The 25334-nt window shown below is 50.1% G+C and overlaps 1 protein-coding gene and 1 long non-coding RNA gene across 4 annotated transcripts; one reads left to right on the top strand and one right to left on the bottom strand.

The window, feature by feature from the left end:
• Positions 1-1914: 1914 nt before the first annotated feature.
• On the bottom strand, positions 1915-25110 carry TRAF1 (TNF receptor associated factor 1). Of its 3 annotated transcripts, none has more exons than XM_025050438.1 (9): positions 24929-25110; positions 22433-22555; positions 21822-22209; positions 19784-19868; positions 11056-11121; positions 10145-10555; positions 8492-8669; positions 6645-6793; positions 1915-4754 (listed from the first exon to the last, which is right to left on the bottom strand). In XM_025050438.1, the coding sequence occupies exons 3-9, from the start codon at positions 21959-21961 to the stop codon at positions 4536-4538; spliced, it is 1248 nt and encodes a 415-aa protein (XP_024906206.1). In that variant the 5' UTR covers positions 21962-22209; positions 22433-22555; positions 24929-25110; the 3' UTR covers positions 1915-4535. The 3 variants fall into 3 exon arrangements, with proteins under 3 accessions (XP_024906206.1, XP_024906207.1, XP_006917137.1); XM_025050439.1 differs by lacking the exon at positions 24929-25110 and adding an exon at positions 24645-24805; XM_006917075.3 differs by having other exon boundaries at positions 21822-22555; positions 24989-25108.
• On the top strand, positions 7252-10138 carry LOC112484024. Its single transcript, XR_003047860.1, has 3 exons — positions 7252-7483; positions 7587-7815; positions 9993-10138. It is a non-coding gene; the product is annotated as an uncharacterized LOC112484024 (long non-coding RNA).
• Positions 25111-25334: the final 224 nt, after the last annotated feature.

Raw genomic sequence — 25334 nt, 5'->3', positions numbered from 1 at the left:
TTCGATAAATGCAAGTTCTCCAGCCCCACCCAGGAACTATAGACTAAAACGAGTTGAGGGGGTGGTGGTGGTGGAGCTGGGGGTGGGCCCAGCAGGGTGTTTCAGCAAGCCCTTGGGGTGATTTGGATGCGCAGCCAGTTTGCTGACCACTGGAGTAGTGGGAAAGGCGAAGCCTGGGTTCTAGTTCTGGGGAACCCAGCTACCTCATCTGTAAACAGGGACGATGCTATGGTGGTGAGCTTCTGTAAGGGACATGAGATGAATGTGAGAATCGTGCCTGGAATATGGTTGGTACTCAGCATCCCCTTACCCAGTCATTCATCAAACCAACTTTTGAAGGTCAGCTGTGACCTGATACAGTTCTGTGATCCCTACAGAATCAGTCATGGACTCCACGACAAAGGGCTCCATCACAAAGGAGAAATAAGATAAAGTTAAGGGAAACCTGGTCGGAAAGGTTGGTTGGGGCCCTGGAGCCAATCTTAGGACTTTTAATTTTAAATGTTATTACTTTTCTACAACAAAGCGATGGGATTCTTGTGATTCCAGTGGCCCCTGGGTCCACCTGGATTCTTCTCTTCAGGCTGGTTCCCAGAGTACGTAGGGGCTGTTGGAGAAGTGGCTGAGGGCCAGCAATGCAATGCCCAATCCACCTTGTCCAGCAGGCGCTCCCTCCCCTCACTGGCCTTGGCCATGCCCCTGTGGAAGGCAGCTGTGGAAAGAAGCGGACGTAGGTCCCCTCTTATTGCTGGGAGGCCCCGGCTGCCTGGGGCGGGCCTGGCACAGTCCAGGAAAAGGTGCTGGGAATACAGGCCAGCTCACTGTACTCCATATGTTGTGAGTGCTGGGTGGCCTGGGCTCGACTCCAGGGGACTGACCCCCGGCAACCAGCCACTCCCCTTCTAGGCCCTGGCCACCCCTCACTGAGGGAAGGCTCAAATATTTGTGTTCATTTATTGCCTGTGTCCCCCACCACCCTGTGCACTCAGATGCTGACCGCTGATTACCACAACTAGCATGGTAGCTGTCAGGAGGATTTGCCAAGCGAACACCCCATAAACGACTGATAGAAGGCTTTAGGGATTCTCTCCCTTAAATAAACTCAGCACAGAATCCGCTGGAACATCAGCTTCAGGGAACGTTCCCGGGAACCTCTGTGTGTCAAATCTTACACTGTAATAACAGCCAGGGACTTGGTTATCCAGCTTCACCCATGGTGACCGTTGGGCTCAGAGTTGGTAAAGTGACTGGTCTAAGGTCACACAGCTAGAAAGAGTGGGTCGGGCTCTGAAATGGAGTTAAAGGACTCCAGGTCCAGTGCCCTTTCTAGTCAAGCTTCAGAGGGAAGGGAGCCCTGCTGGAGTTTTAATGTGGCCTGGCCTCCTGGGGTTTGCTCCGTGTATCCCAGAGTCACTGACTCGTAAGGTAAGGAACTGACTCTTTAAGTAAAAAAGGCATAGAAACATCCAGTGAGATCCTTTTTTCCAGCTTCATGGATGTATAATCGATAAATAAAGTTGTCAGTTTTTGAGTTTTCAAATTTAAGGGAGAATAATTTGTGATTTTCGCGTGGTGTTTATGTGATAGCTATAATGCCGTGATTGCTTGATCAACAGGCTCTTTGGGTGAAATCCTAGAAACTCTCCAGTTAAAATGAAGAACCCAATAAGGATGTCTGTTACTATTATTTAACATTGATCTGAAAGTTTTAGCCATTGCAGTAAGATGTGAGGCAAGCAGTGGGAGAAAGACACTCCTACTTTTTAAGGACTCTGAAATTGGAGTTTATAGTAAATATCTTATTTAATACTTCTATACCTCAATAAGTAGACATGTTATATATTAGTAATATATTTTTATTATATGTTAGTATCGTTTCTATTTTTTACTTCTAAAGAAGTGAAATGTCAGGTGTTTGGTGCACTTAAAATAGGGCTTTATTGGAAGATAAATTAGTAAATGTTTTAAATCATTGTCTCATCCTGCTGTAAACAGCCCAAAGGGTCACACACAGGAGATGTAGGATGTCCCCAACCCCATCCCATGCTGGTTCCAGCAGATGAAACCGCCTTCAATGCCTCTGTGCTCCAGCCCAACTTACCTCTCTGCCTTCTGCTCCATGGTTCTAACTCAAAGCCAAGGCTGCTTTCCATCTCCGTGATTTTACTTTCCCCCACACCCTTATCTTCTGCATCTCAAACTACTTTAAGGCCAAGTTTAAATGCCACCTCTTCCATGAAGCCCTCCCTGCTTCACCCAACGGATCTGGAATCCTGTTTTCTCTGAGCTTCTCTTACGTGTCGGTTTCAATGATCTACTTAGGGATCGGTTTCCCCCACTCAACTAAGAGTTTCTTGAGGGTAGGGCGCACATTTTACCTCCCCCTGCCTAGGGTCTGGCACAGGTCTCAGTAAAGCTTTACTGAAAGAATGGCCGCCTCTCACAGTGTTTAAAGAGAGTCTGTGTCTCTTCCCATCAGGAAAAAGCCACTGAAGGTGTAGAGTAATAGCTGTCCCGAGCAGCAGCTTGTCCTGCAAACCCCTTCTTACCACAGCACTCAATGACTGGGGATGAGGATGTTATTGCCAGAACACCAGCTCTGAGGTAGAAGTCCCATAACGTTTGAGGCTAGACCTTCCCTTATTATTCACACTCATCGAGGAAGCAAGTTGGTCTCCACTAGTGAGAGGCTGTCAGCAGTGGGGACAAGAAAAAGGAGCCCTGACAGGTTCGTAGTCCCTCCTGCATGGCAAAATGCCATCATACTACAAAGCACTAGTGCTTCATTACTGTGTTTGGGCCTCGAGAAACCCCGTATATATCCCCGTTTTCAAATGAAGAGGCTGAGGCAGGATGGGGTACCAGCTGTAGACTCAGGTTGGATCTGGGTTTTCTGATGCATCGAGCCCACTGAGCTGTGCTGCTCCCTCGCCTCTTTTGGAAGGACTTTCTCAGGGAGAACAGGCAGGGCTGCCGGCCCATTTCACCGAGCCAACCCTGAAGGTGTGAGCAGTGCCATCGATCACAGCGGAGGAAGAGTAAGCTGCAGGGAAGGCTGGGCGCCTGCCCGAGAGCTCCGAGCGGTAGCATGAAGCTTTGGGGTCTCTGGGAAGCCGGGCAAGGGTCTGAGTAGGAATTGGTTGTGTGAGGCCTCCAAGGTGAGAAGATAAACACAGGCCACAGCCAGGCCATGCGAGGTAGGTCTCTAGTCTCTCCTGGCAGTATCTCCTGTGAGGTCCATGGAACCCAGGGAAGGAAGTGGGCTGGGGCGGCTCCCCCCATTACAGAGAGGAGAAGACTGAGACCGAGGGGGATGTCCCTGCCAGCGCACCGGCCCCGGACGTCACCTGCAAGGCTGGCAGCGCCACTGAGAACGTGGCAATGGTCTTTTCCAACGTGGCTCAGTGACGACCAACTCCTACAACCACACGCTTCATGAAAACTTCGAAAGAGATTTAAAAAAAAATTCTTTGATTTTATGCATATTTAAAAAAAACAACTTCTGCTAGTGGCTCAGAGGCCCTGATAAGTCAACGAGAGAAGTGAACACCTCGGTTGATCAGGTGACATGGGATTCTAGAAAGCAAGGAAGGCGTTGGGACCCCAGGCAGGGAGTGGCGAGTTTATGCTTCCCTTTCTTCGTGCTCCTTCTGGATACCCCCGGGAGCTCAGTGGCCTGCTTTCGCCTGGAGGAGGCGAAGGGGAGTTCCGCCGGAAGGCACAGGACGCAGGGCATGTGTGTGCCGCTGCATCTGGGGGAAGCCGAGCTGCCAGGCCTGGGTGGCAGGTGCTGTGTGGGCCAGCTCAGCCCACCTGGTGCTACTAAAGGTGAGTGAGGAACGTGGAGGGCATAAGGAACCTGGATGTTTCCAGAATCCCTGCAGCCCTGGGCCAGAAAGCCTAGACTCAGAGACTTTCTGGGCTAGAAGTAACCTTGAAGGTCTTCAAATCCATCCCCCAATTTGATGCCTTCCTCTACCCCAGCACAGTCCTCGGACTTTGCTTGTTCACTCTAAGAGATGGGGACTCAGTCCACGCCTGGACAGACTGAGTTCACGTTGGCACCCTGTCCCTTTTACCCCCTGGGTCTGATCTTGGGCAGGAAGACAGCAAGCACGTTTCCAGGTCTTCATGGTGGCCCTACAGAGACCGTCCCATGCTCAGGTCTCACACCTCCAGCTCACCATCCTTGCCCCAGGCCTGGTCCCCATTCCCTCCCCATCTTGGTCACAGTCCACCTCGCATTCAGGGCTGGAGTGGCTCCCGGGCCTCCAGTGTTGCATGGTCAGTGCAGAGGGAACAGTCCTGCCACCAACCTCCTTCTGGATCCTCTGCCTTTGTGGGCTTAGCCCAAGGTTCTGCCACTCTAAGCTGATGGCCGCTACAGCCAGTCTGTCGGCCCTGCTCAGGTCACGCCATCGGTGTGCCCTGGGGCCTTGTGCACCAAGGGCAGGCCCTTGGGCACTTTGTTACTCCCCTAGCCTAGGCTGGTGCTCCCTCAGGACGCGGGTGCGGCCCACGTGGCCCTGCCCGCCCTAAGCACTCGTTTCCACAATGCACTTGAGGAACATGGTGTCATCCTTCACGTAGGCATGCTTGGGTGACTGCAGCCTGCTGAGAGGGAAGAAGAGTGGGCAGCCACTGGCCACATTGGTTTCACTCTGGGGCCGCTGGAAGGATGCAGAGCTCAGGTCGGGCCGGAAGGCATCAATGGCGTGTTCACGGTTGTTCTGGTCCAGCAGCATGAAGGTGACCTGCAGGGCAAGGACATGGTGGAGGTCAGGCCCTGGGCAGCGCACCGAGCTCTGTGTCTGCCACCTGTGTAGCCCCTTGACCCTGAGCTCAGGCTGGTTAAGAGTCAAAGAAACAATGTCAGGACCATGCCTGGTTGTCCTGTGATTAGGAATCAGCCATGGATAGGAATCTATCCTACAGGAAGGGGGAATTTGGATGCGACCATCGGTTTTGCTGGCTGTTGCGAGCTAAAACTGTGACTAAGCACTGACGAGGAAGACGCACTCATAACCTGTAATGCCCTTTCCTGCTCTGAGATGTTTGATCATCAACTATGCTGAAACCTCCTGGGCAAGGTGCGGGGGCAGGAACAGATAGGCTTTCTGCTGAGGGGCTGTCAGTCAACCCCCGGAAACGTAAATGGAACTCTGTCTGCACAGGGCAGATATGTGTGCCTCTAAGAAGCTAACGATTTCAGTGACACAAACCCTCTCCCCCGGCATATGTCACTGGAATGCCCATCAGGGCATGAAACAGCTTCTCATCGCCCACCACCGCAGCAGTTCTCGAACTCGGCTGCACTTGGAATTCCCTGGGAAAGTTTAAAAAATACCGATGCTCAGGCGTCACCATTCACTGTCGTGTGACCTAGTCACTGGTCATTTTAAAATCTCCCCAGCAGGTATGGAAACCACTGACCTACTGACTCATATCCAGACCACGTGGCACTTCCGCCCTTTCAAACATTTTTAATAGACTTCATTTTTTAGAGCAGTTTTAAGTGTACAACAAAACTGAATGGAAGAGATAGAGATTTCCCGTAGACCCCGCCCTCACACAACCTTCCATGCTGCCGCCTCATGGGACATGGGTTATAATCGATGACACTACATCCCTAGTTTACGTCAGGGTTCACTCTTGGTGGTGTACCTTCTATGGGTTTGGACATATGTATAATGACACGTACCCATCATTATAGTACCATAGAGAATAGTTTCACGGCCCTAAAAATTCTCTGTTTTCTGCCTATTTATCCCTCCCTCCCCTCAACCTCTGGCAACCACGGATCTTTTTACTGTCTCCATAGTTTTGGCTTTTCCAGAATGTCGTGTAGCTGGAATCATACAGTATTCAGCCTTTTCAGATTGGCTTCTTTCACTCAGCAATATGCATTTAAGTTTCCTCCATATCTTTTGATGGCCTGAGAGCTCATTTCTTTCTGGTGCTGAAAAATATTCCATGGTCTGAATGTACCACCGTTCGTTTACCCATTCGCCTACTGAAGGACAGCTTGGCTCTTCCAACTTTTGGCAACTATAGATAAAGCTGCTATAAATGTGCATGTTTTTGTGTGGATCTAAGTTTTCAACTTATCTGGTTAGTACCAAGGAGTGTGATTGCTGGATCATAGGGTAAGAGCAGTTCAGTTTTTAAGAAACTGTCTTCTAAAGTGTCTGGACCATTTTGCAGTCCCACCAGCAGTGGAGGAGAGTTCCTGTTGCTCCATATCCTCGTCAGCATTTGGTGTTGTCGGTGTTTTGGATTCTGGCGACTCTAATAGGTGTGTAATGGTATCTGCCTCCTTCCTTTTTTCTAAAAATGCGGCCAGTTCAGGCTAACCCGACAGCACCTCCTCCAGGAAGCTTTCCTTATTCACCCCACCATGTGAATTTCATTTCTACATGCCTCCCAGTGGTGTTGATCCAGGCGTTTTTGCCGCTGGACTCATGATGCTGAAGGGAGCCTTGGCTACTAGATGTGAACTCAGGCTCCTGTTTTATAAAAGGGGAAACTGATAATGCAGAGAGGGCATGGGACTTGCCCAGGTCACCCAGACAGTTCACGGCTAAACCAGGACCAGGACCCAGGTTTCCCCCACCCCACCCCTATTGTTTCCCGTGGCCCCGTACCTTGTTCCGAAAAGGCCATGGCAGCAGAGCATCGTACTCCCCTTTCATGATCACGATGAAGAGCGACAGGTGGGTCTTCTTTCCCGTCCCGTCCCCATTCAGGTAGAGCCGGAGGCACAACTTGTAGCCGTACTTGGCAGTGTAGAAAGCTGAAATGTGGAAGCCAGAGTCAGCATAGAGGCAGCTGCAAAGTGCTGGACTTCGCTGATGAAGGAACTGGGGCCCGCGGTTAGGCATGCCCAAGGTCACTGGCTCGAAACTAAGAAATGTGGGGTTGGGACCCAGCATTCTTCTACATTATATACAGTCAAAAAGGACCTGGATCTTGGAGATCATCTAGCCCAGTGGCTGTCAACTGGCCATCGGAATCACAGATTGCCAGGCCAATTACACCACTCCTGGAGTTTCTGACTCAATAGTGCTGGGTGAGGACTGAGAATGTACATGGCTAACAGGGGATGGTGGTGCTGTTGGCTCTGGGACCACATTTTTGATTTAACCAAACTGCATTTTGCAGTTGGGAAGCCAAGCCCTGCGAGGGGGAAGTGGTGGGCCTCAGAGTGTGCTGAGGGCAGAACCAGGATTAGGGGCCAGGCCTCCTACCTCCCAACACTGACTTCTTTCTGCTGCCCTGGGCCAAGTGGCTGGGGACTCTGGGAGAATGGGGGAGAGTGAGGCGGCTCACAGTTCTGCTGGGCGCCCTTGGCAAAGGCTCCTAAGGGATGAATCATCCCCTGGTGACTAAGCACAGGAGCCTGCGGGTTCTTTCTTGGGGCAGCTGAAAGGGCCATGCAGTGTGGGTTCCAATGGCTGTCACCACAAGGGCCCCTCTAAGAGGGGTAAGTAGGGACAGGGTGTGGTGGGGCAGGCAGGAAGGGGTGGAGGAGGGACAGGCTGACAGTCTGATTCATCTCTGTCCCTTACGTCTTCTTGGTGGAATAGGAAGCCAAAGACAATGCTTGCTTTGTGCCTCTCTGCAAAGAAGTGAGGAGGAAAAGCCTGTGAGTTGGCGGTGAGGCCACCCCACGAAGGGGGCTGCCCCTGCTCCTGAGGAAAGGGGCCTGGCTTTGGGACCCGGCCCTGCTGTGTGATATGGAGCAAACTCTGACACCTCTCTTCATCCCTGCCCTGTCGGTCTTGGGTGCATCAGAGGAGCTGATGGACAGGAAAGGTATGAAGTTGGGGCAAAGCCGAGCGGTCGTTCAAAGCATTATCGGCAGAAATCCTCTTTAATGATTACTTAGGTGCACAAGAATGAGGCAAAAGGCAGAGCACACAGGTCTGAGCATTTTGTGCTGAATATACACATTGTTATATGAAGAGATATCAATTAATTAAGGGAAACAGCTACTACGTAACTGCTTTACGCAGGACACTGTGCCCGGCCCTGGGGCCCCAGAAATGAATAAGAACTGCCCTGATTTACACAAGACTCCCCGATGCGCTACCCACGATCATCCGCCTAGTTCTCTGCTTGTCTGATTTCGGACCGCTGAGGGCGGGGTCCCACGGGACTCACCTGTGCGAACTATCCTCTGCTCCCTCTCATTTGCACTTCCTTTCACATCCGACGCCCAAGCAAAGTCAGTAACAATTTTACTCCTATCTGCAGAGTGTGACTAACACTCGGGGAGGTGGACGGCGTGCCCAGTTCAAACAGCACATGCGCTATGGGGCTGAGCCGGGCACCTGCCTTCTCTGCGGTCCCAGCATAGTAGGTGGCCTGAATGGATACTGGCCTAACTGGACACAGCATGGCTGTCATATGGCTGCTCCCCATCCTTGTTTCCTGGGCCCACTGGGGCCTGCCTTCACAGCAGGTCTCCGTGCCCCTAGGGACGTGTTACCTGGGGAGAAGAGGCTGACAGTCCTGCCACAGGCTGATTCATGGCACCGCCTGGTGACATTGGTGATCTTCCACAGGAAGGTGCCATCGAAGGAGGCCTCCTCCATGAGGCGCAGGCTCTGCTCCAGCTTGCCCAGGGCCTGGTCTTTCTGGGCCAGGGTGTGCTGCAACTCCACCACCTGTGGGGAAGCCCATTCAGCCAGGACACGAGCCCCGGCTTGGGGGTGGGGTGGGGACCGTGAGGTATGGAGACGGATCTGCCCCCAAATACTCCTTCCTGACCATGCCTCCCTCAGGCATGTCTATCTGCCTTTGAACACACTGTCCCTCCTGCCTGGAATTCCTTTTCCTTCCTTCTCCGGCTCCTATTCATCCATCAGGAATCGGGCTCACACAGCCCTTCCTCTGGGGGGGCTTCGGCCCCCGGCCTGGCTCAGCCGCTCCTGCTCCCTCTCATTCTGACAGAGCCCTTACAGCAGCTTTATGAAAGCAGTTAGGATCCTGTCTTTCCTGCCTGATAGACGGTCTCCCCTGCCGAGGGCTGGGGAGCTTGTTCTTCCTCCGTGTCCGTGCCTTGCATGGTGCCTGGTGTGTAAGAGTAGAGCTGGGAAGTTTCTTGAACTGAAGATGTGGTTGCTGCCCTCTGAGAGTCCACCTTCTGACTGGGGCAAGGGTCACATACATGAAGGCTTTACTCGGTCACTTGAACCCAGCGCCTGGGTCTTCTATAGATTGATCCTTGGGAGTGCTTGGGTAGGGAAGTCAGGAGTAGAAGTGAGTGTTCTTAAAGAATTTTTTTTTAAAAAAAGAAATTGAATCCCTAAGTTTACTGATGAGAAAGTTGAAGTTCTGACAGGGAAGGTGACTTGCTCAGGCCTATGCGGCATGTTAATGGTGGAGATGCAACTAAAATCCAGGCCTAACTCAACATGAGACAGTGATGTAATGTTGCTGGTAAAAAAAAAAAAAAAAAACAGAAAAGAGAAAAAAGCAGTATTAACACGGTGATTGGTGATATTAAGAAAAGTACAAGCTCTGGAACAAAGGAGGGACGGTCCTGCTCAAACAAAAGCTGTCAGATAAGTGGATTACCTGGAGTTGGTCTGGGACTACCACTCTGAATGTGTGGAATCCTTCTGAGACTGAGCCAGAGCATATAATAACAGCATGAAACTGCGTGCTAGCATGAAAAGGTGAAGGTACTGGGGGCATTTAGCCTAATCACTGGCTGCTTCCATGGGGACTAGAAGGCAGATTTGTTTAGTGGACCCGGAGGAGCAGGGCCAGGAACAATGCAGGGAAGACACAGAGAGGCCAATTTCAGTTTAGTATAAGGAAGAACTTTCTAATAGTGAAGAATGTCCAGCAATGGAGTGAGCTGCTTGGGGAGGGAGTGTCCTATTATAGGAGAAATTCAAGCAAAGGAAATGAAGCACTAGATGGAGGGTGGGGGGTGGGGTTGAACGTGACTGTAATTTATGACTCAGTGTTCCTCCCGGAAGGTCTTGGGACACAGGAGACTTTGATGGAGGTGAGACTGCTCTGAACAGGAAGAATGAACAGGAAAAAGGCTGGTCCACTGGTCAGGAGACAAGGTGGGGCAGAGGGAACCCCCTGAGCCAGGCTTGAAGGTCCCCTTGCCTCCCATGCTCACCCTCTGTTCCAAGCTCAGGATGTGCTCGCGGTCCAGCTGGCTCTGGTGGATGGAGGCGGCCAGGGCCAGGTGGGAGGCCTCTACCTCCTTGTTGAGGACGGCGACAATGTTCTCAAACACACGCAGCTTCCCCTCCAGGTCAGCCAAGAGCTTCTCCTTCATGAAGTGCTGCAGGGCCAGCTCCTCCTGGCTCTCCGAGCAGGGCGCCCGGTAGCAGTCCACCTCCAGGTCACCGGCCACCTCTACGGCCGCCTGCAGCTGCAGGTCGGACAGATTCTGCTCCAGGGCCATGGGCCCGGACCCCAGGCCAGAGCCCAGCCGGGCCTTCCACTGTTTCATGAACTCCAACAGCAGGTTTAGGTGGGTGGCCTGAGAGGTGACCTCATGCTCCTGAATGGACTTTGGGCTCCCCTGCCGAGACATTAGGGCTGGTCAGTGAAAACGAGAAGGTGGAGGGAGTACCAGGGAGCAGTGGAGGGTCTTGCCACCAAAAGTTCCCAGAGAAAGTCAGATCCATTCACCCAGAAAAAGGGAATTTGCTTTGCGTGCAGTGAGAGGGTTCGGAGGAATACCCTGACCTCAGACAGGCCCACCGTGAGCCATGTGCCTCCCAGCTCGACAGCAACAATCCTGCTCTGTCTTTGAGCACAATGATGATTTAGAACCATGGAGAGAGGCATGGCGGGTGGAGGGGTGGTGGTGTCATTTTAGGGATGCTACAATGTTAAGATGAGATCTTAAGAACTTTCCTGAGTATAGAAATGACTTACTAGTAAGAAAGTCATTATTGTAAGGGACATTCAGAGGACTAGCTTGATGTTGTGGGAAAATCCTGGAGGAGCTGAAGTGGGGAGACCCAGTGGTCTAGGGCTGTAGTAGACAGATGTCCTTTCTCACACTCAGATGCTTACCTTGAAGGAGCAGCCAACACCTGCAAAGGGGCACCCAACTCCATCGGCAGCCACCTCAGCGTGATCCTGGAAATAATAACATATCACTGAATGTTTAGGGAGTCCCAGGAACAACCACTGGGGCTCTCTGCAAAGTACCAGGATCCAACAGGGCATAAGCTGGGCTGGGCCACATGATTTTGCACATGCTGTTCCTTCTGCCCGGCTGACTCTTTTCCACCCTTCAAGCTTTGGCCCTTCTGTGACCCTCCTTCAAAACAGGATCAGGGCCCCTGCTGTGATCCTGGGCAGAGCTGCTACTTCTGTCAGGGCACGAGCCACACAGCCCCATCATCACCATTCGTCTCTGGTTGTCCCCACTGGTCTGGAAGTTCTGTGAGGGTCGCGGCTGTGTTTTTGGTGCTAAGGGCAAGGCCTGGCACAGAGGAGACACCTGGGACATGCTGGTTGCACAAGTGAACACCTTCCTTCTCCAGAAGTCCATGGGACACTGTGCACAATTGCCTTCTGCACATTTCCTTGGCAACCCATCCTAGACTGCGGTGTGCCTGCCCTGCTCTGTTCTCCTTCCTGGATAATGCACAGCCTGAGGGCGGGGGCACAGCAGGGTCTCAGTACTCAATAGCACCTTGACATTACCCTTAAGCTATTTATAGGTCGAAGGAGTTTACAAAATGCTTTCAGGGCCCTAATTCTTCCTCGGCCCCTAAGGACACTGTGGGGAAGATAGAGCAGGTTTTTTGTTCTCATTTTACTGATGAAGAAACAGGCTCACGGAGGGGAAGGGATTTGCCCAAGAAGGAACAGTAAGGAAGCAGCATAGCCACAGGGTTCTTCCCACACCGTATCACTACGGTTGATCCCTGAGCAATGTGGGTTTGAACTACACAGGTCCACTTGTGCAAGGATTTTTTTCAATAAGTATCTGTATTATTTTTCATCCGCGGTTGGGAGTCTGTGGATGCAGAGGGCCAACTGTATGCGGTGATCTACGCCATTTTATACAGGGGACTTGGACGTCCGCAGACTTTGGTATCCACAGAAGGTTCTAGAATCAATCCCCATGGATAACGAGGGACAACTTTAGTAGTTAAATTCTGGGAGAGTCAAAGTTATACATGGATTCTCTACGATGTGAGGGATCGGTACCCCTAACCCCTACATTGTTCAAGGGTCAACTGTATCTCTCGTCAAGAGGAAGTCCACGGGAGACCGCGAGAAAATTATTTCCAAAATATCGATCTGGAAACAGCTTGTATTCAGAATATATAAAGAACTCTTACAATTTAGTAATAAGAAGACAAACAACCTAATAAAAATGGATAAAATACTGAACAGATACTTCATAAAAGGGGATGTATAAATGACAAGTCTATGAAAAGATGCTCAACCTCCCTAGTCATCAGAGAAATGCAAACTATAATGTAATACCATAATGAAATACCACTATCTACTCGCTAGATGGCTAAAATTATAAAAGAATGACAATACCGAGTTTTGAAGAGGATGTAGAGGAACTGGAACATATGAATGTTGCTTGTGGGAATGCAAAATAATATAGCCACTTTGGGAAAAAAAAAAAACTATGGAAGTATCTCATGAAGTTAAATCATGCTTACAAAGTGACTTATAAGTTGCTTGTAAGTTACAAACAAACCATGCTTATAAAGTTCTCGTACAAGCCACATATTCTACTCCTAGGAATTTACCCAAGAGAAACTGAAACATATGTTTATGTGTGTATGTGAATGTTCCTGGCAGCTGTATTCATAAAAGCTCCAAACTGGAAGCAACCCAAATATCCATCATCTGGTGAATGGATAAACACATTTTTTTTTTTCCTTCAGAACATTACTCAGCAATCAGAGGGACTAAAAGACTATACGCAATAACATGGAGGAACCTCAAAAACATTATGCTAAATGAAAGAAATCAAACCCATAAGACGACTTACGATGAGTCCATTCTTATGAGATTCTGGTAAAGGCAAAACCACAGTGACAGAGAGCAGACCAGTGGACGTGTGAGGCTGCAGCTGGGAGAGACTAACCAAGGGCACAAGGTGCAGAAAAGAAACATTTGCCATCTTGACTGCAGTGTTCACATGGTTATATAAATTTACTGGCATTCATCAAACTGTGCACTTAAAATGAGTGAATTTTATTGCCTATAAATAATATCTTGATTTTCAAAGAGCTTTGTTGTTGTTTTTTAAAAATAATCTAAGGGGGTAAAATGAAAGGAGATTTGGATAAATAAAAGAGGACGACAGAGGTCTTTAGGGCTGAGCAAATACAAAGCTACACTGGTTATTATTTTTCAAAAGTAAAAGAAGCGAGAGCTTTGGACTTAATGAATACGGTTGGTTTGGGACACAGAACACAGCCCTGCAAAGGACCAACCCCTCTTCGCCACGCCACCCCGGGCTTTAAGCACAAGTTGTTCCCAACGAAGAATGAAAAACAGATGTTTTATCGGGGCTGGGTAGAGGGCAGCCTTGGCAGAGAGACCGAGCTGGCTTTGGGAAGTGTGCAGTGACGCAGCCTCGCCTTGCAGGTAGCTTCCTGACCTGTGGGAACAATGGAGGGCCTGACGCTAGGTGTAGACCTGGTTCCAGGTGAACAGACTAGTGGAACCTCTCAGGCTCTGAAACTCCCTCCAAGTCCATGACACGAACTCTCTGTGGTTCTAAGCTGGAAATGAAAATCATAGGAGGGATGAGATACGAGATTGGAAGTCCAGAATCACCCGCAGGTGGAAGGGCACGTGTTCTTTTGGCAGCTGAGCCTTACTGGTGTGCCGGCACAGGGAAAAGCCCGTTGCTTGGGTGGAAAGTGCTCTATGAATGCTGGGGTCATCTCTGTTGTGTGGATGGGTATGGAACGTGACCAGTCTCCAATGGCTGACAGTCTCCAATGGCAGGAGTGACCCGAGAGGTCTTCAGAGGCCTCAGTGGCCAGCCAGGCTGCCCACAGTCCCGTCATCAGTTAATCAGTCACCAATTCCATAGAGTGCCACAGGCGTTAAGGGGGTGTCTGCCAGCCTGCCAGGGTGCAGAGCCCACTTTGGTCACTTCACATGCTAGCCGGGTGGCCCTGGGAGAGTATTAACTTTTCCATATCTTAACTTTCCTCCTCTGCAAAAAGGGTATAATAGTACCCCGCCCCCCCTTATGGAGTTACGGTGAGGACTAAATGAGATAATACATGGAAATTCTGGTATTAGTTACCTATTGCTGCTATAACAAAATACCACAAACTTAATGGCTTAAAACAACCCAAATTTATTCTTACAGTTCTATAGGTCAGAAGTCCTAATATCAAGGTGTCGGCAGGACTGTGTTCCTTCTGGAGTCTCTAGGGGAGAATCTGTTTCATTTTTTCCAGCTTCTGGAGGCCGTCTGCATTCCTTGGCTCACGGCCCCTTCCACCCGCTTCAAAGCCGGCAGCACAGCATCTTCACATCTCTCTCTGACTCGTTCTTGTCTCCCTCTTATGAGGACCTTTGTGATTACACTAGACTCACCTAGATAATCCAGGTTAGTTTCTCCATCTTAAGATCCTTAATTTAATGACATCTGCAAAGTCCCTTTTGCCATTGTTACGGGCTAAGGTGTATCCTCCCAAATTCATGTGTTGAAACCCTAACCCCCAGAACATGACCGTATTTGGAGATGGGGTCTTTAAGTGGGTAAATACATTAAGATGAGGTCGTCAGCGTGGGCCCAAAAACAATACAACTCGTGTCCTTCTACGAGAATATCTGGACACAGACACACAGAGGGAAGACAACGAGAAGACCAAGGAAGAAGGCGGCACTGGCATCTATAAGCCGAGGAGAGAGGCTTCAGAAGAAATCGATCCTGTCTTGAACTTCTTGCCTCCAGAACTGTGAGAAAATACACTTCTGTTGTTCAAGCCATCCCGTCTGTGGTACTTTGTTACAGCAGCCCAGACAGACTCATGTAAGGCAACGTATACACAGGTTCCAGGGATTAACACGTGGACATCTTTGGGGAACATCATTCTGCCTAATGTAGTGTTCGATAAATGTCAGTCATCATCAGCAGCATGATTGTTAGTGGTGGTGCTATTCCTGGGGATTAAGCACTGCCCTTGGGACATCCTTCTCCTCCCGCAGTGGCTGTCATATACATGCAACATTGAATCCTCACATCTCAGACTCGTAATAATGACTTCTATAAAACCCCATTTTCCCATTGGATTTCCTCAGGTTGGTGAGGAACGTCCCTAACTGTATTTGTATTTTTACAGGACTAAAGCATTTTTGCATGCTATCTCATGGGATGCCAGCAATCATCCCTTGAGGCAGGCAGAGAGCGAGACGACCTTCACCTTCACACAGATGGGAAAACTGGACGACTGGCTTGCTTGAAGCAACACCGGGCTTGTATACTTGAGGAGGTGGCTGAATGAAAAAGCCAAAGCTCAGGGATGAGCAGTGACTGGCAGGAGGCAGTGCGAGTTCGGGGCAGAGGCCAGGTAGACGCCAGGGGCCTGGAGTCCTTGTCCAGGGTCCTTCCTCCACATCAGGGAGCCCTCCCATGACCAAAGGGTAGCCTCGTCTGAAGGCCAGGGGCTGAGGGGACAGGAGAGGGATCCGGGCTGGGGTTACAGAGGAAGGCTGGGACTTCAGTCCTAGGCCAAGCCTGGTGTATGTCTGGTGCCACGAGCGGCCCCGTGAGTGGTCTCATTGCCTCAAGCTGCTAAAAATAAAATCTGCCGTGGATTTTCTTCTGAGGAGGAAACAGAAACGGAGAAAACAAAATCCCAGCCCTGAGGGAACACTTGTCCTTCTGTCTGCGTCCGGGAAGTCTGGGGGTGTGTGGTATTCTCAGCTACCCTGCTTACCCCAGGCCCTTTGTGACAGGCTCAGCAGAGGGTTCCATCGAGAGGCACCCCCACTCAGCGACCTGCAGGCCTCCGAGAATGTGAGCCGAGAACATGAGCATCACCTCTGTGAAGCCACTACACAGAACAGAGGGTCTGTAGTGTGCCAGGCCCTGCCCATACCACTGCGCTGGGCGCACAGACTGCCTGAGGTCCCGGATGCCTGGAGGGGCCATTTCTGCTCAGGTTTCAGCTTGTGCTGAAGGAAAGGTACTCTGCGGCGACAGGGCAGACCCAGTCAGCCTGCCTCTGCCTGCCAGTTCTTGTCCTCCTCTGTGCCTAAGCCAGTTTCCTCTCTGGCGACCTCTGCTCAGCTCAAATGCCACCTCCTGTAAGAAGCCTGCCTGATTCTCCTAGTTGAAAGTAGTTTTGCTCATTTCTGTTTCTCCATAGCACTTGGTGGATTCCAGCACTTAAGGCGGACTATGTTATTTAAGCCTGCATAAAACATCTGGAGGCAGCAGAGGAGAAAATGCCTAGGCGGCAGGAGTTAGAGCCTGGCTTTGAGTCCCTTTGCTATATGACTTTGGTCTAGGCACACCTCCTCACTGAGCCTCGATATAACGCCTAGTGGTGAAATAGAGATATCACCTGTGAGACCGGCTGTCACAGGATCCTGAAGTTACAGATGAGACTGTCAAATTCAGAAGTATAAGGGTTCGGGGGTTCATTTTTAGGCATCACACTTCAAAGGACACAGACATGCATAGAGACTAAGGACAGACTCAAGAGGGATGTGGTCAGCACCTTTCTTCAAATGCAGGACTTCCTCGGGGGACAGGATGCTGACTGACTTGACTTTTGTGGCCTTAGGGGAGACAGACTTCAGCTCAGGACAGAGGAAAACGGTACCCGAGTACCCTCTGGTGCAAGTGGCTGTTTCATGGAGTATTGAGCTCCCCATCACTGGAAGGACGTGCCACCTGGCAGGAATCCCGAACAGAACGGAAATTAGACTAGACAGCTTGACTTCCTATCATTTTCTGATTCTAGAATAAGTTAAGGCATTATTGTAAGCCATTGGCAGCAGATGCCAGTTTGCTTTTGACCTTGAGTGGCCCGAAAGAGAAGAAAGTAATAGAAACAATCCCATTCACAGGGTCGCAGGCAGACAGAGTTGAATGTTATTTTCCAGCCGCCAGCTCCTCTGCTACTTCATTGTCGCTTCTACAGGAAGGCCATTCCAGGCGTGGACCAAGCCTCTAACTAGGTCAACAGTAACCTTTTAGTATCTGCTTCTTATATTACCTAATGGGTCATGACTCTGAGGACTTCTTGGAGAGATAATAATCTAGTGAGGTCAGAGGATGAGGACAGACCGATAAGCAGATGGCATGGACAGTGTTTGCAAGGATGGCTTAGCTCAGCTGGTCTCTGGCCCGGCCTTTCCACCCACTTCCACGGCCCAGGTTTACCCCCAGGTGCACAGACTTCGCAATTACCACATACGAAAGTGTTGACTTATAATCAGCTGCTTTCCTTTAGTCAAAAGTCCCCCAAAGTTCCCTTCAGGGTCAGGAGCTGGAGGAGTCCCAGGTCTTTCCACGATGTGGCTTTGTGGAGGACTCAGACCACTGGCTCACACCGCTCCTCCCAGCTTTCCACTGGGGGTGCGGTGATGCCTACATCAGGCGGGAAACTGGGGGTGAGAACGGAACCCATGCTGCTGAGGGGTCTGCCCACCCCCAAACGCAGGCAGCGATCCTCCCACCCCGTAGCGCCTGCGATTCTACCCTCAGAGCTGCTTCATTTGGTTTAAGGAAGCAAAAGCTGCAAACTGCTCTGCAGGGCCCTAGGCATCCCCAAAGTCCTCAGGGGCTGGGGCGAGAAAAAGAAGTGGGGTAACTAAGAGGACAGGGGTCCAGGCTCCCCTTTAATCAAAGCATTTCCACTGTCATCTGATGTCACATTAACGAAGATGAAAAAATTAAAACTACTGGATTAAGAAATATTAAAATACCTCTTATCTATATTACCCAAGATTTATACAAAAATGTGTATTAATTTTGTTAAGAGGCGAACCTAAAACAAGTTCAAAACAACAGTCCTGGAGCATTCAAGCAGGCGGGGCCTCAGGGAGCATCTAGCCCGTGCCTTTCCTTGTGCAGGTGGAGCACGCGGCTCAGAGTTATGAGTCTGTGCGGCTCACATCTCATGGTTAGTCCATGAAGATGCCCAAACAGGGAGGCTCAGAAAGTTATTCCATGGATCAGGTTATGCCATTAGCTCTCACCACGCTGCGGAGTGTAAAGTTCTAGGAAATACACTGGATCCTTACTACTATTCCCTTGAGGGCCTACAGGGGAGGATTGATGAGGGGATGGGAGAGCCCTCAAAATCAACCCTGTGTGGGGCAGGAAATCCCTCCAAGTCTCTGAAGGAGAGGAGCTAGAGCAGAGAAGGGAGAAGGAGGTGGAGGCTTGTCAGCCTCTGGTTCCCATGGGTGGGAGGGAGAGCCGCCCTGCCAGCCATTGACCGGTAATCTGGACATCGCAGGTCCTGGAAAGGCCTGGAAGAGCCAACTTAGCTTCTTCATTTTACAGACAAAGAAACAGGCACAGGAGTCATCTCTGCCACGCAATGAATTATACAGAGCCATCCCTGGACACTGGACACCAAGCTCCTGACCCCTGGGCTGTGGCAAGGGAGAGCTCTGGCTACAAGGAGCCAGGTGCCTCACAGTGAGGGCAGTGAGGGTGGCTGAGCAGTGAGACCCTGGTCACTGGAAAGTCATACACTGAGATCTCCCAGCGAGCATCAGGGAACACATGTGACATGAAGGGCGTAGATTTAGAGCAGTGATTCTTACAGCTTTAGATTCATGGATCGATATGCATTTTTTTTTTTTTTAAATTGGGAGATTAACACAATGATTGCTCTCTTTTAATTTTACCAAGTAAAGGCCTTATCAAAAATTCTACCATTTACTACCACTATCATTTCATTCATACGGAGAGCACAATCTCAGGGTGAAGGTTGATTGTATAAATGGAAAGAACTTGGCTTTATAAAAAAAAGTCATTACAATTTTCTTGTTTTTATCATCATTTTATCGTGAACCAGTGGGAATGGACCAGTTCCGGTCAGCATGTGGAAATCCCTGGGCTCTACAGGGGCCTTCCAACACAAAGGTCCGGGGTTCTATGCCACGAGGCCTAGAGGACGTCTCTTTGGTCTTTCACACTTTCAAAGCTTTCTCTTATTCCTAGGTAGGACACAGCTTGGCAGAGCCTGATATGGGAGCCATTGCCTCTTCCTGTCTGAGGGCAAACAGGGACAGGAAGAACTATCTAGATCAAGAGTCAGCTAACTTTTTCTGCAAAGGGTCAGATAGGAAATAGTTTGGGCTTTGAATCCTCTGTTCCAACTAAAGCAGCTGTACACAATGCATAAATGAATGGACGTGGCCATGTATCGATACGATTTTATTTGTGGACACAGAAGTTTGAATTTCATATAATTTTCATGTGTCACAAAATATAATTCTTAATTTTTATAAGCATGTAAAATATAAAAAAAAACATTCTTAGCTCGTGGGCTGTAAGAAAACAGGTGGCAGGCTGGATCTGGCCCACAGGCCATAGTTTGTAGACCCCCGGTCTAAACTGTTGTTCTCACAGATCAGCCAGGTGGCTTTGGGCAAGTTGCTTCACAAATGTGTTGTCAGTCTCCTTACTGCTTACAAACCAAATTCAGTCTAGACTCAAGACAAGGAGGAAGGTACCTGCCAAGGGCTGTGCAAACAGCTGCCTAAGTAGTCTCAACCTTGACAAATGAAGAAAAAAGACAAATGTCCTTTCCTGGCTATGCCAACGTACCTTCTCCTGAGACAGAAGGCTTCCTGGGCTTACAGATTGGGGGTCGTGTCCTCTGCATTTGGGACAGATGCGATCCTCGCCGTTCCTGGGGACAGGTGAACACATTTGGCTGAGTGAGGCATTCCCAACTCCTTGGTACCAACCTCCATCCTGATAGCTCCAAAAGCCTTGCCCAGGTGATATCAATGAGTAAGCAGGCCCATAATCCCAGACTGACCATTCCCAAACCTTAAAAAGCATTGGCACTTGAGGTCTTCCTGTAGTTTGGAGTGAGCTTCTTTGGCAGCCAAACCTGACCCTGAGTGACTGGAGGCTATTATAGCCCTTCCTTATCCCACTGGGTAGGAATATTTATGTTTCATTGCAGAAATATTAATAGGCTCGGTTATAAGGTGCTGCCCCATCCTCACTGGAAGAATTGCATAGTAATGCACTGTTTTGCTTTTCTAAAATCTGAAAAAGTTCTGCATTCCAAAATGTGTCTGAGCCGGAGTTCAGGCAAGAGATTGTGGATGTGTGGCTATATTTGCTCTTCTCAGCTTCCTCTATTTGGTTTTGGTCTCTTAGTTTTAGTAATTACAGAGGACTATGGCCAATTAGGATAAGAAGGAGCCTCAGAGAACACCTAGCCTGAGGTTCTTAACCAGGAGTATCAGACTCTGACCAGGTGACACAGGGGCTTTTACAAAGCTCCCAAGGGATTCTGATCCACAGGCAGAGCCACTGATCAGGCCTGTTTTACAGAGAAAACAAATGAGGCCTCAGAGGATGTATGGATTGGCCAAGGGTAGAGGTGGTCAGGGGCAGAGCTGGACCGGGCTCTCCGCACCTCAGGCTTGGGCCTGTTCAACATCCAGTCAGCTCCTTACCCAGCTCTGCCAGGTTTTGGAAAAATGGGAGGGGAGCCAAGAGGCCCAGTGCAAAAGCCTGAGTGAGATAGTCCAGAACTACCAGCCACGCTCTGACCACCCCACTCCCACAACCTGGCCTTTCCACCTCAACCTCTCCCCTCCCCCTCACAGCCTCCCCCTGCGTCAAAGCATTTGAATTTCTCAAACGGGCCTGATTCAGTTTCCCCATCTTAAGCTGTAAAGCCCCACACAAAGGTCATGCTGGGGGTGCATGGCAGTTAAAGAGCACATTTGCCAGGAATTGGGCCTGAGGCAAGCTGACCTAATCTCTCCATTAGGCCTCACTGTCCTCATCTGTAAAATGGGATAATAAGAGGATCCACGTTTCCAAAGCTCTCCTGAAGACCAAAGGAAAGAGGGCTTGGCATACAGTAGGCACGTAATAGTTGCTTGTGGTGGGATGCTGATGATTGCATTGATGTCACATCTCTCTGCATTATTTATATGTTAAATATACACATATTTTTTGTATTATATAGGATGCATATATGTAGATTTTTATATATGTAAAATATGTATATTTATATAAGTACATATTTATATATAATATATACATATTCATATTACTTATACATATATAAGTATATCACCTATAAATACATACATATATAAACATATGTCTTTGTTCCCTTTAAAAGTGTTCTCAGCAAACAGTACAAGGTGATGGGTGATATTGCGGAAGGAGATGTAGATGTATCTGTATAGCAGTTCATCATTTACTAAGGAAGTTTACATTCATCATTACAAGGACTTTTTGGAACATTATTGATTGGGCCTCGTAATAATCCTGGGAGGTAGAAAATAGCTTTACAGGCATTTTACAAACAAAGAAGCCAAACTTTGCACCCAGCCACACACTAAGTAAAGAGCTCAGCTAAGCCTGAGGCTCTGCTTCACCCTGGACAGCCTTCAGCTGTGGCAGCTGACATCTGTCTGGGGCTACTTCTCCTTCCAGCAATAGTCAGGAGGGACAGTGTCAGGGACTGCAAGAAAAGGGTGTGGAAACTAAGGCCCAGAGAGGGGAAGTCACCTGCCCAAAGCCACCGGTTCCTCTCACCCTTGCCTCCCATCAGGGGTCCCTCCCTGGCACCTTCTTCATACCCGCCCTTTGCTCCTCGACCCCTCACCTCACGTTCTCAGAGAGACAGGCAGTGCAGCAGAGGGCCCTGGGCTCTGATGGGTCCTGGCAGACGGTGGGGGGACATCCAAAGGGAAACTCGTTCTCATCGGGGGCTGGGCGGGGGCTGCTGGCTGAGCCAGAAGCCATCCTGGGGTCCGACTAAGCTCCTCTGGGGAGGGGACCAGACCCGTGGAGTCTGTGCTGAGAGAAGAGATGAATTCTGGTGTGGGCTCCCCTCTCCTCCCCTCCGTGAGCAGGAGTCTGATGACTTTATCTTCTCACTGGCTTGTGTGGTTCAACGTCACAGCTGAGTCACAGCAGGATGGGGCAGGAATTACCCTTTGTGGTGAAAAAAATCCCCTGGACGCTGATTGAAGGCTCTAGGAGTGTCCATTCTTCAGAGTGAGAGAGAGAAAGAGAGCGAGTCAGAGAGAAAAACACAACTGTGTCACGGACTTTTAGGAACCAGCGAGTTCCCCTCTCGGAGAACCTCAGGCTGCCATTGGCTTCCTCTACCTCCTCCCCTGAGGGACATCAGCAGAGAGACACCAGCTGTGGTGACTTGTCTATGTTCTCTGAGACTTTGGAGAAGCCTGGAATTCCAGTGGGAGTGCTCACCACCCAGGTGGAAATCCCCAGGGTCCTGATGGCAGGTCCAAAAATGCAAGTTCCAGGAGCTTTAGCTCTGTCCAGCGTCTCAGGTAAAAGTCACTTCCGCAGAGTGGTTCTTGGTTACCCCATCTGAAAAAAAAGAGAAGCAACAGGTGGTCCTCAGGGCTCCTCTCATCTCTGAGATTCTGGGACCCATGAGTAAGGCAACCAGAGGCAGCAAGAGGACTCTGATGGTGCAGCCCTGCCCGTGGCATTCTTCATCAGTCAGGATGACAACACAGGGCCCTCCCCTCCTTTCAAGTCCAAGTCCTCAGAACCATACACGGCTCAGGGCCCTCCTCCCATGGCCCCACTCAGGAAGTCATAGGTGGCCACATACCCGCATCAGGCACCACTACTTCTCAGCCCTGATCAGAACAAAGCTCAAAACAAACACAAAGCCACAGAGAGTTATTCTCAAAGGCCAAGTGAGACACAGATCCACCGTTGTGTGGGAACTACGGCTCCTGGTGCATCCACCATAATGCTGGGCAACATTTTCCTTCCTATTCCTTAGAGCAGCCCACTGGGAATTCTGGGGCTGTGTATAGGTGCAGAGAAGCAAGACCTCTGGTCCGAAGTCACACAGCCCCTGGTAGTGGAGCAGGATTTGCACTAAGTCTGTGGGACTCCATACTCTGTGTGTCTCCACCCATACAAGAGACAAAAGCAAGCCCGCATGGGGAAGTCTACAGAGGCTAGGAAGGAGGCCAGAGCTTCGTTTTCTCACCTATCAAAAGGAAAAGATGACCCCTTCACATCGATCATGCTGGGCTGTTACTAGGGTTTTATAAACTTTCATAGTGGTTTCAAATCATGGGCTTTGAGGTCTGTCAGATTTGAGCTGGGACCCTAAATAGTGGACATTTACTAGCTCTGCATCGTGGCACAAGGTCTTTAACTTCTCTGAACATCAGTTTCTGCATCTGTAAAATGGAGCTAATAATAATACCTACTTCATCTGACTGCTGTGATGACTAAATGAGGTCGTGGCAAGGTGCACAGCCCAAGTGAGGTGCTTGAAAGGCTCTGACATTGTATTCTGATGATGGCCACAGCCCTTCCAGCTCCAGATCAGAGGAAAGGATTTAAATGGTAAAGTACGCTTATATAGCGTTCTCGCAACCATCAACTTTGCTTGAGCTTCACAAGTGGGCAAAGCAGGTCAGATGTTGTCCTCTGACCCCAGATAAATTCAAATGCCCACCTTCCCTGAAGCAATAGCGGGGCTGCCAGGGACTGCTGGCAAAGAGAGCAGGGTACCATGGCACTGCAGTGTAAATCAGGACCTCTACCCTCACCTGGGCCAGCCCTGGCTTGGCCCTGTCAGCAAATGACCTTGAGGCCTACTTCAGAGAAAAGTTTATCAGAAAGGCACTCCCTTAACTGCATCCCCCAAACACGCAAACTTCTCTGCAGCCCCCCATCTGTTTCCTCCTTCCCTTGGTTTGGCACCAACAGGCACCCAAGACTTCTCTCTCCACCCAAGACCTCGTTTCTCCCTAGTCCCTTTCCTCTCGCCTCTGTCTTGGATGCCTCCCTCTCTACCAGCTCCTTCCCGTTAGCATGAAAATATGCCTGAGCTGCTCAGACAATAAAAGTGAAAAATAATAGGTACTCCTTTTAGTGCTGCGTTTAGTACTTCTATAGGCACCACCTCATCTAACCCTATGAAGCAGGTATCATCATTATTCCTGTTTTACAGATGAGGGAACTGAGGCACAAGAGGTTCCTTGCCTTGCTCAAGAGGAGCGGGGATTCCAGAACCCAGAGACTGTTCCTAACCACGCATCGCTTTAGAGCGCTCTTCACCCTCATCCCAAACTCCTCTTCCATCTACACGCCTTCCTCACTTTAACAAAACTTCTGGAAAAGATTGTCTACATGGGCGCTCCGATTCCTCGCTTGAATCTCCAGAAACATGCCCCAGAGATTCTCAGTGTCCGAGTCGCCACACGCCCAGAGTCTGTCCCAGTTTCTATCCAACTAGTCCTCCGGCCAGGACCTAACAAGACTCTTGGCCCCTCCTTTCGCAACCTTTGCCCCTCCTGGGCTTCCCGCACCCCTTCTGTAAACGCCCCACCCCCAGCCCTCCCACTTCCCTGGCTGCTCCTTATCGTCTCCTTGACCCCTTTCTCCTCCACGCTGAACCTCCACCGCTCCCATCTCCGTGTCTCACCCGTGGGGACCTGCACACGTGGAGTCTCTCTGCATCGCGCACCCCACATCTCTCTGGCCTTCTATTTGCTTTCGGGCGTACCTGGACCAGACCCCACTTCCCCTGGGAGTCTCCGTAGGCCGCCCCAGGGTTGGGTTGGGCGCCCGCCTTTGAGATCCCCTGCGTCCCCCAGCACCAGCCCAGCCCCCTGCCTCCCCGCTCGGTGATGTCGGGTTGCCTGTGTGACCCCCCAGCCCCGTTCGTGCACCCCGCCCCCTGAAGGCAGGTGACCGTGGTCTAGCTACCGCCGCTTGTCCAGCGGCGTGCGCAGAGCAGCGCCCGCGACTATTCGAGGATGAGCGAACCCCAGGGGTGCCCCGGGCGCCTGCGGGAAGGACTTGGCAGTGGGTCTCGGGTGGGTTCTGCAGCCCGGATTCCAGGTCCCCGCCGTGCGCAGCGAGGCCTGCACTTGGCGAGCCCTCCAGCGAGCTGGAGCTGGGGACTCCGGGGACAAAGTTGGGGGAAATTTTATATATAGTTGACCTATACATACAAGCATAGTTTAAAAGGGAATATATAAAAGTCTAACTATAGCATCTTTTAAAAAAAATTTATTTGATTAAAGTATACAGTACATTGGTTAGACATTATTATATAGTTTATAAAATGATACCCCTAATTGTTCCTTCTCTCCTTTGCTTTTCTTCCTAG

This window comes from Pteropus alecto, unplaced genomic scaffold (assembly GCF_000325575.1).
Source record: "Pteropus alecto unplaced genomic scaffold, ASM32557v1 scaffold226, whole genome shotgun sequence".
NCBI classification, from domain to species: Eukaryota; Metazoa; Chordata; class Mammalia; order Chiroptera; family Pteropodidae; genus Pteropus; species Pteropus alecto.
The sequence above is the reverse complement of the archived record's forward strand: the minus strand, read 5'-3'. Positions and strand labels throughout refer to the sequence as shown.

Bases quoted from the DNA above. Each gene is read 5' to 3' on its own strand.
- TRAF1 (XM_025050438.1), bottom strand. From the start codon at position 21,961: ATGGCTTCTGGCTCAGCCAGCAGCCCCCGCCCAGCCCCCGATGAGAAC. The intron at 8,670-10,144 runs GTGAGCATGGGA...GCTTCCCCACAG, and splicing joins TCCTGAGCTTGGAACAGAGG to GTGGTGGAGTTGCAGCACAC. The intron at 6,794-8,491 runs GTAACACGTCCC...TCCACATTTCAG, and splicing joins TGTCAGCCTCTTCTCCCCAG to CTTTCTACACTGCCAAGTAC.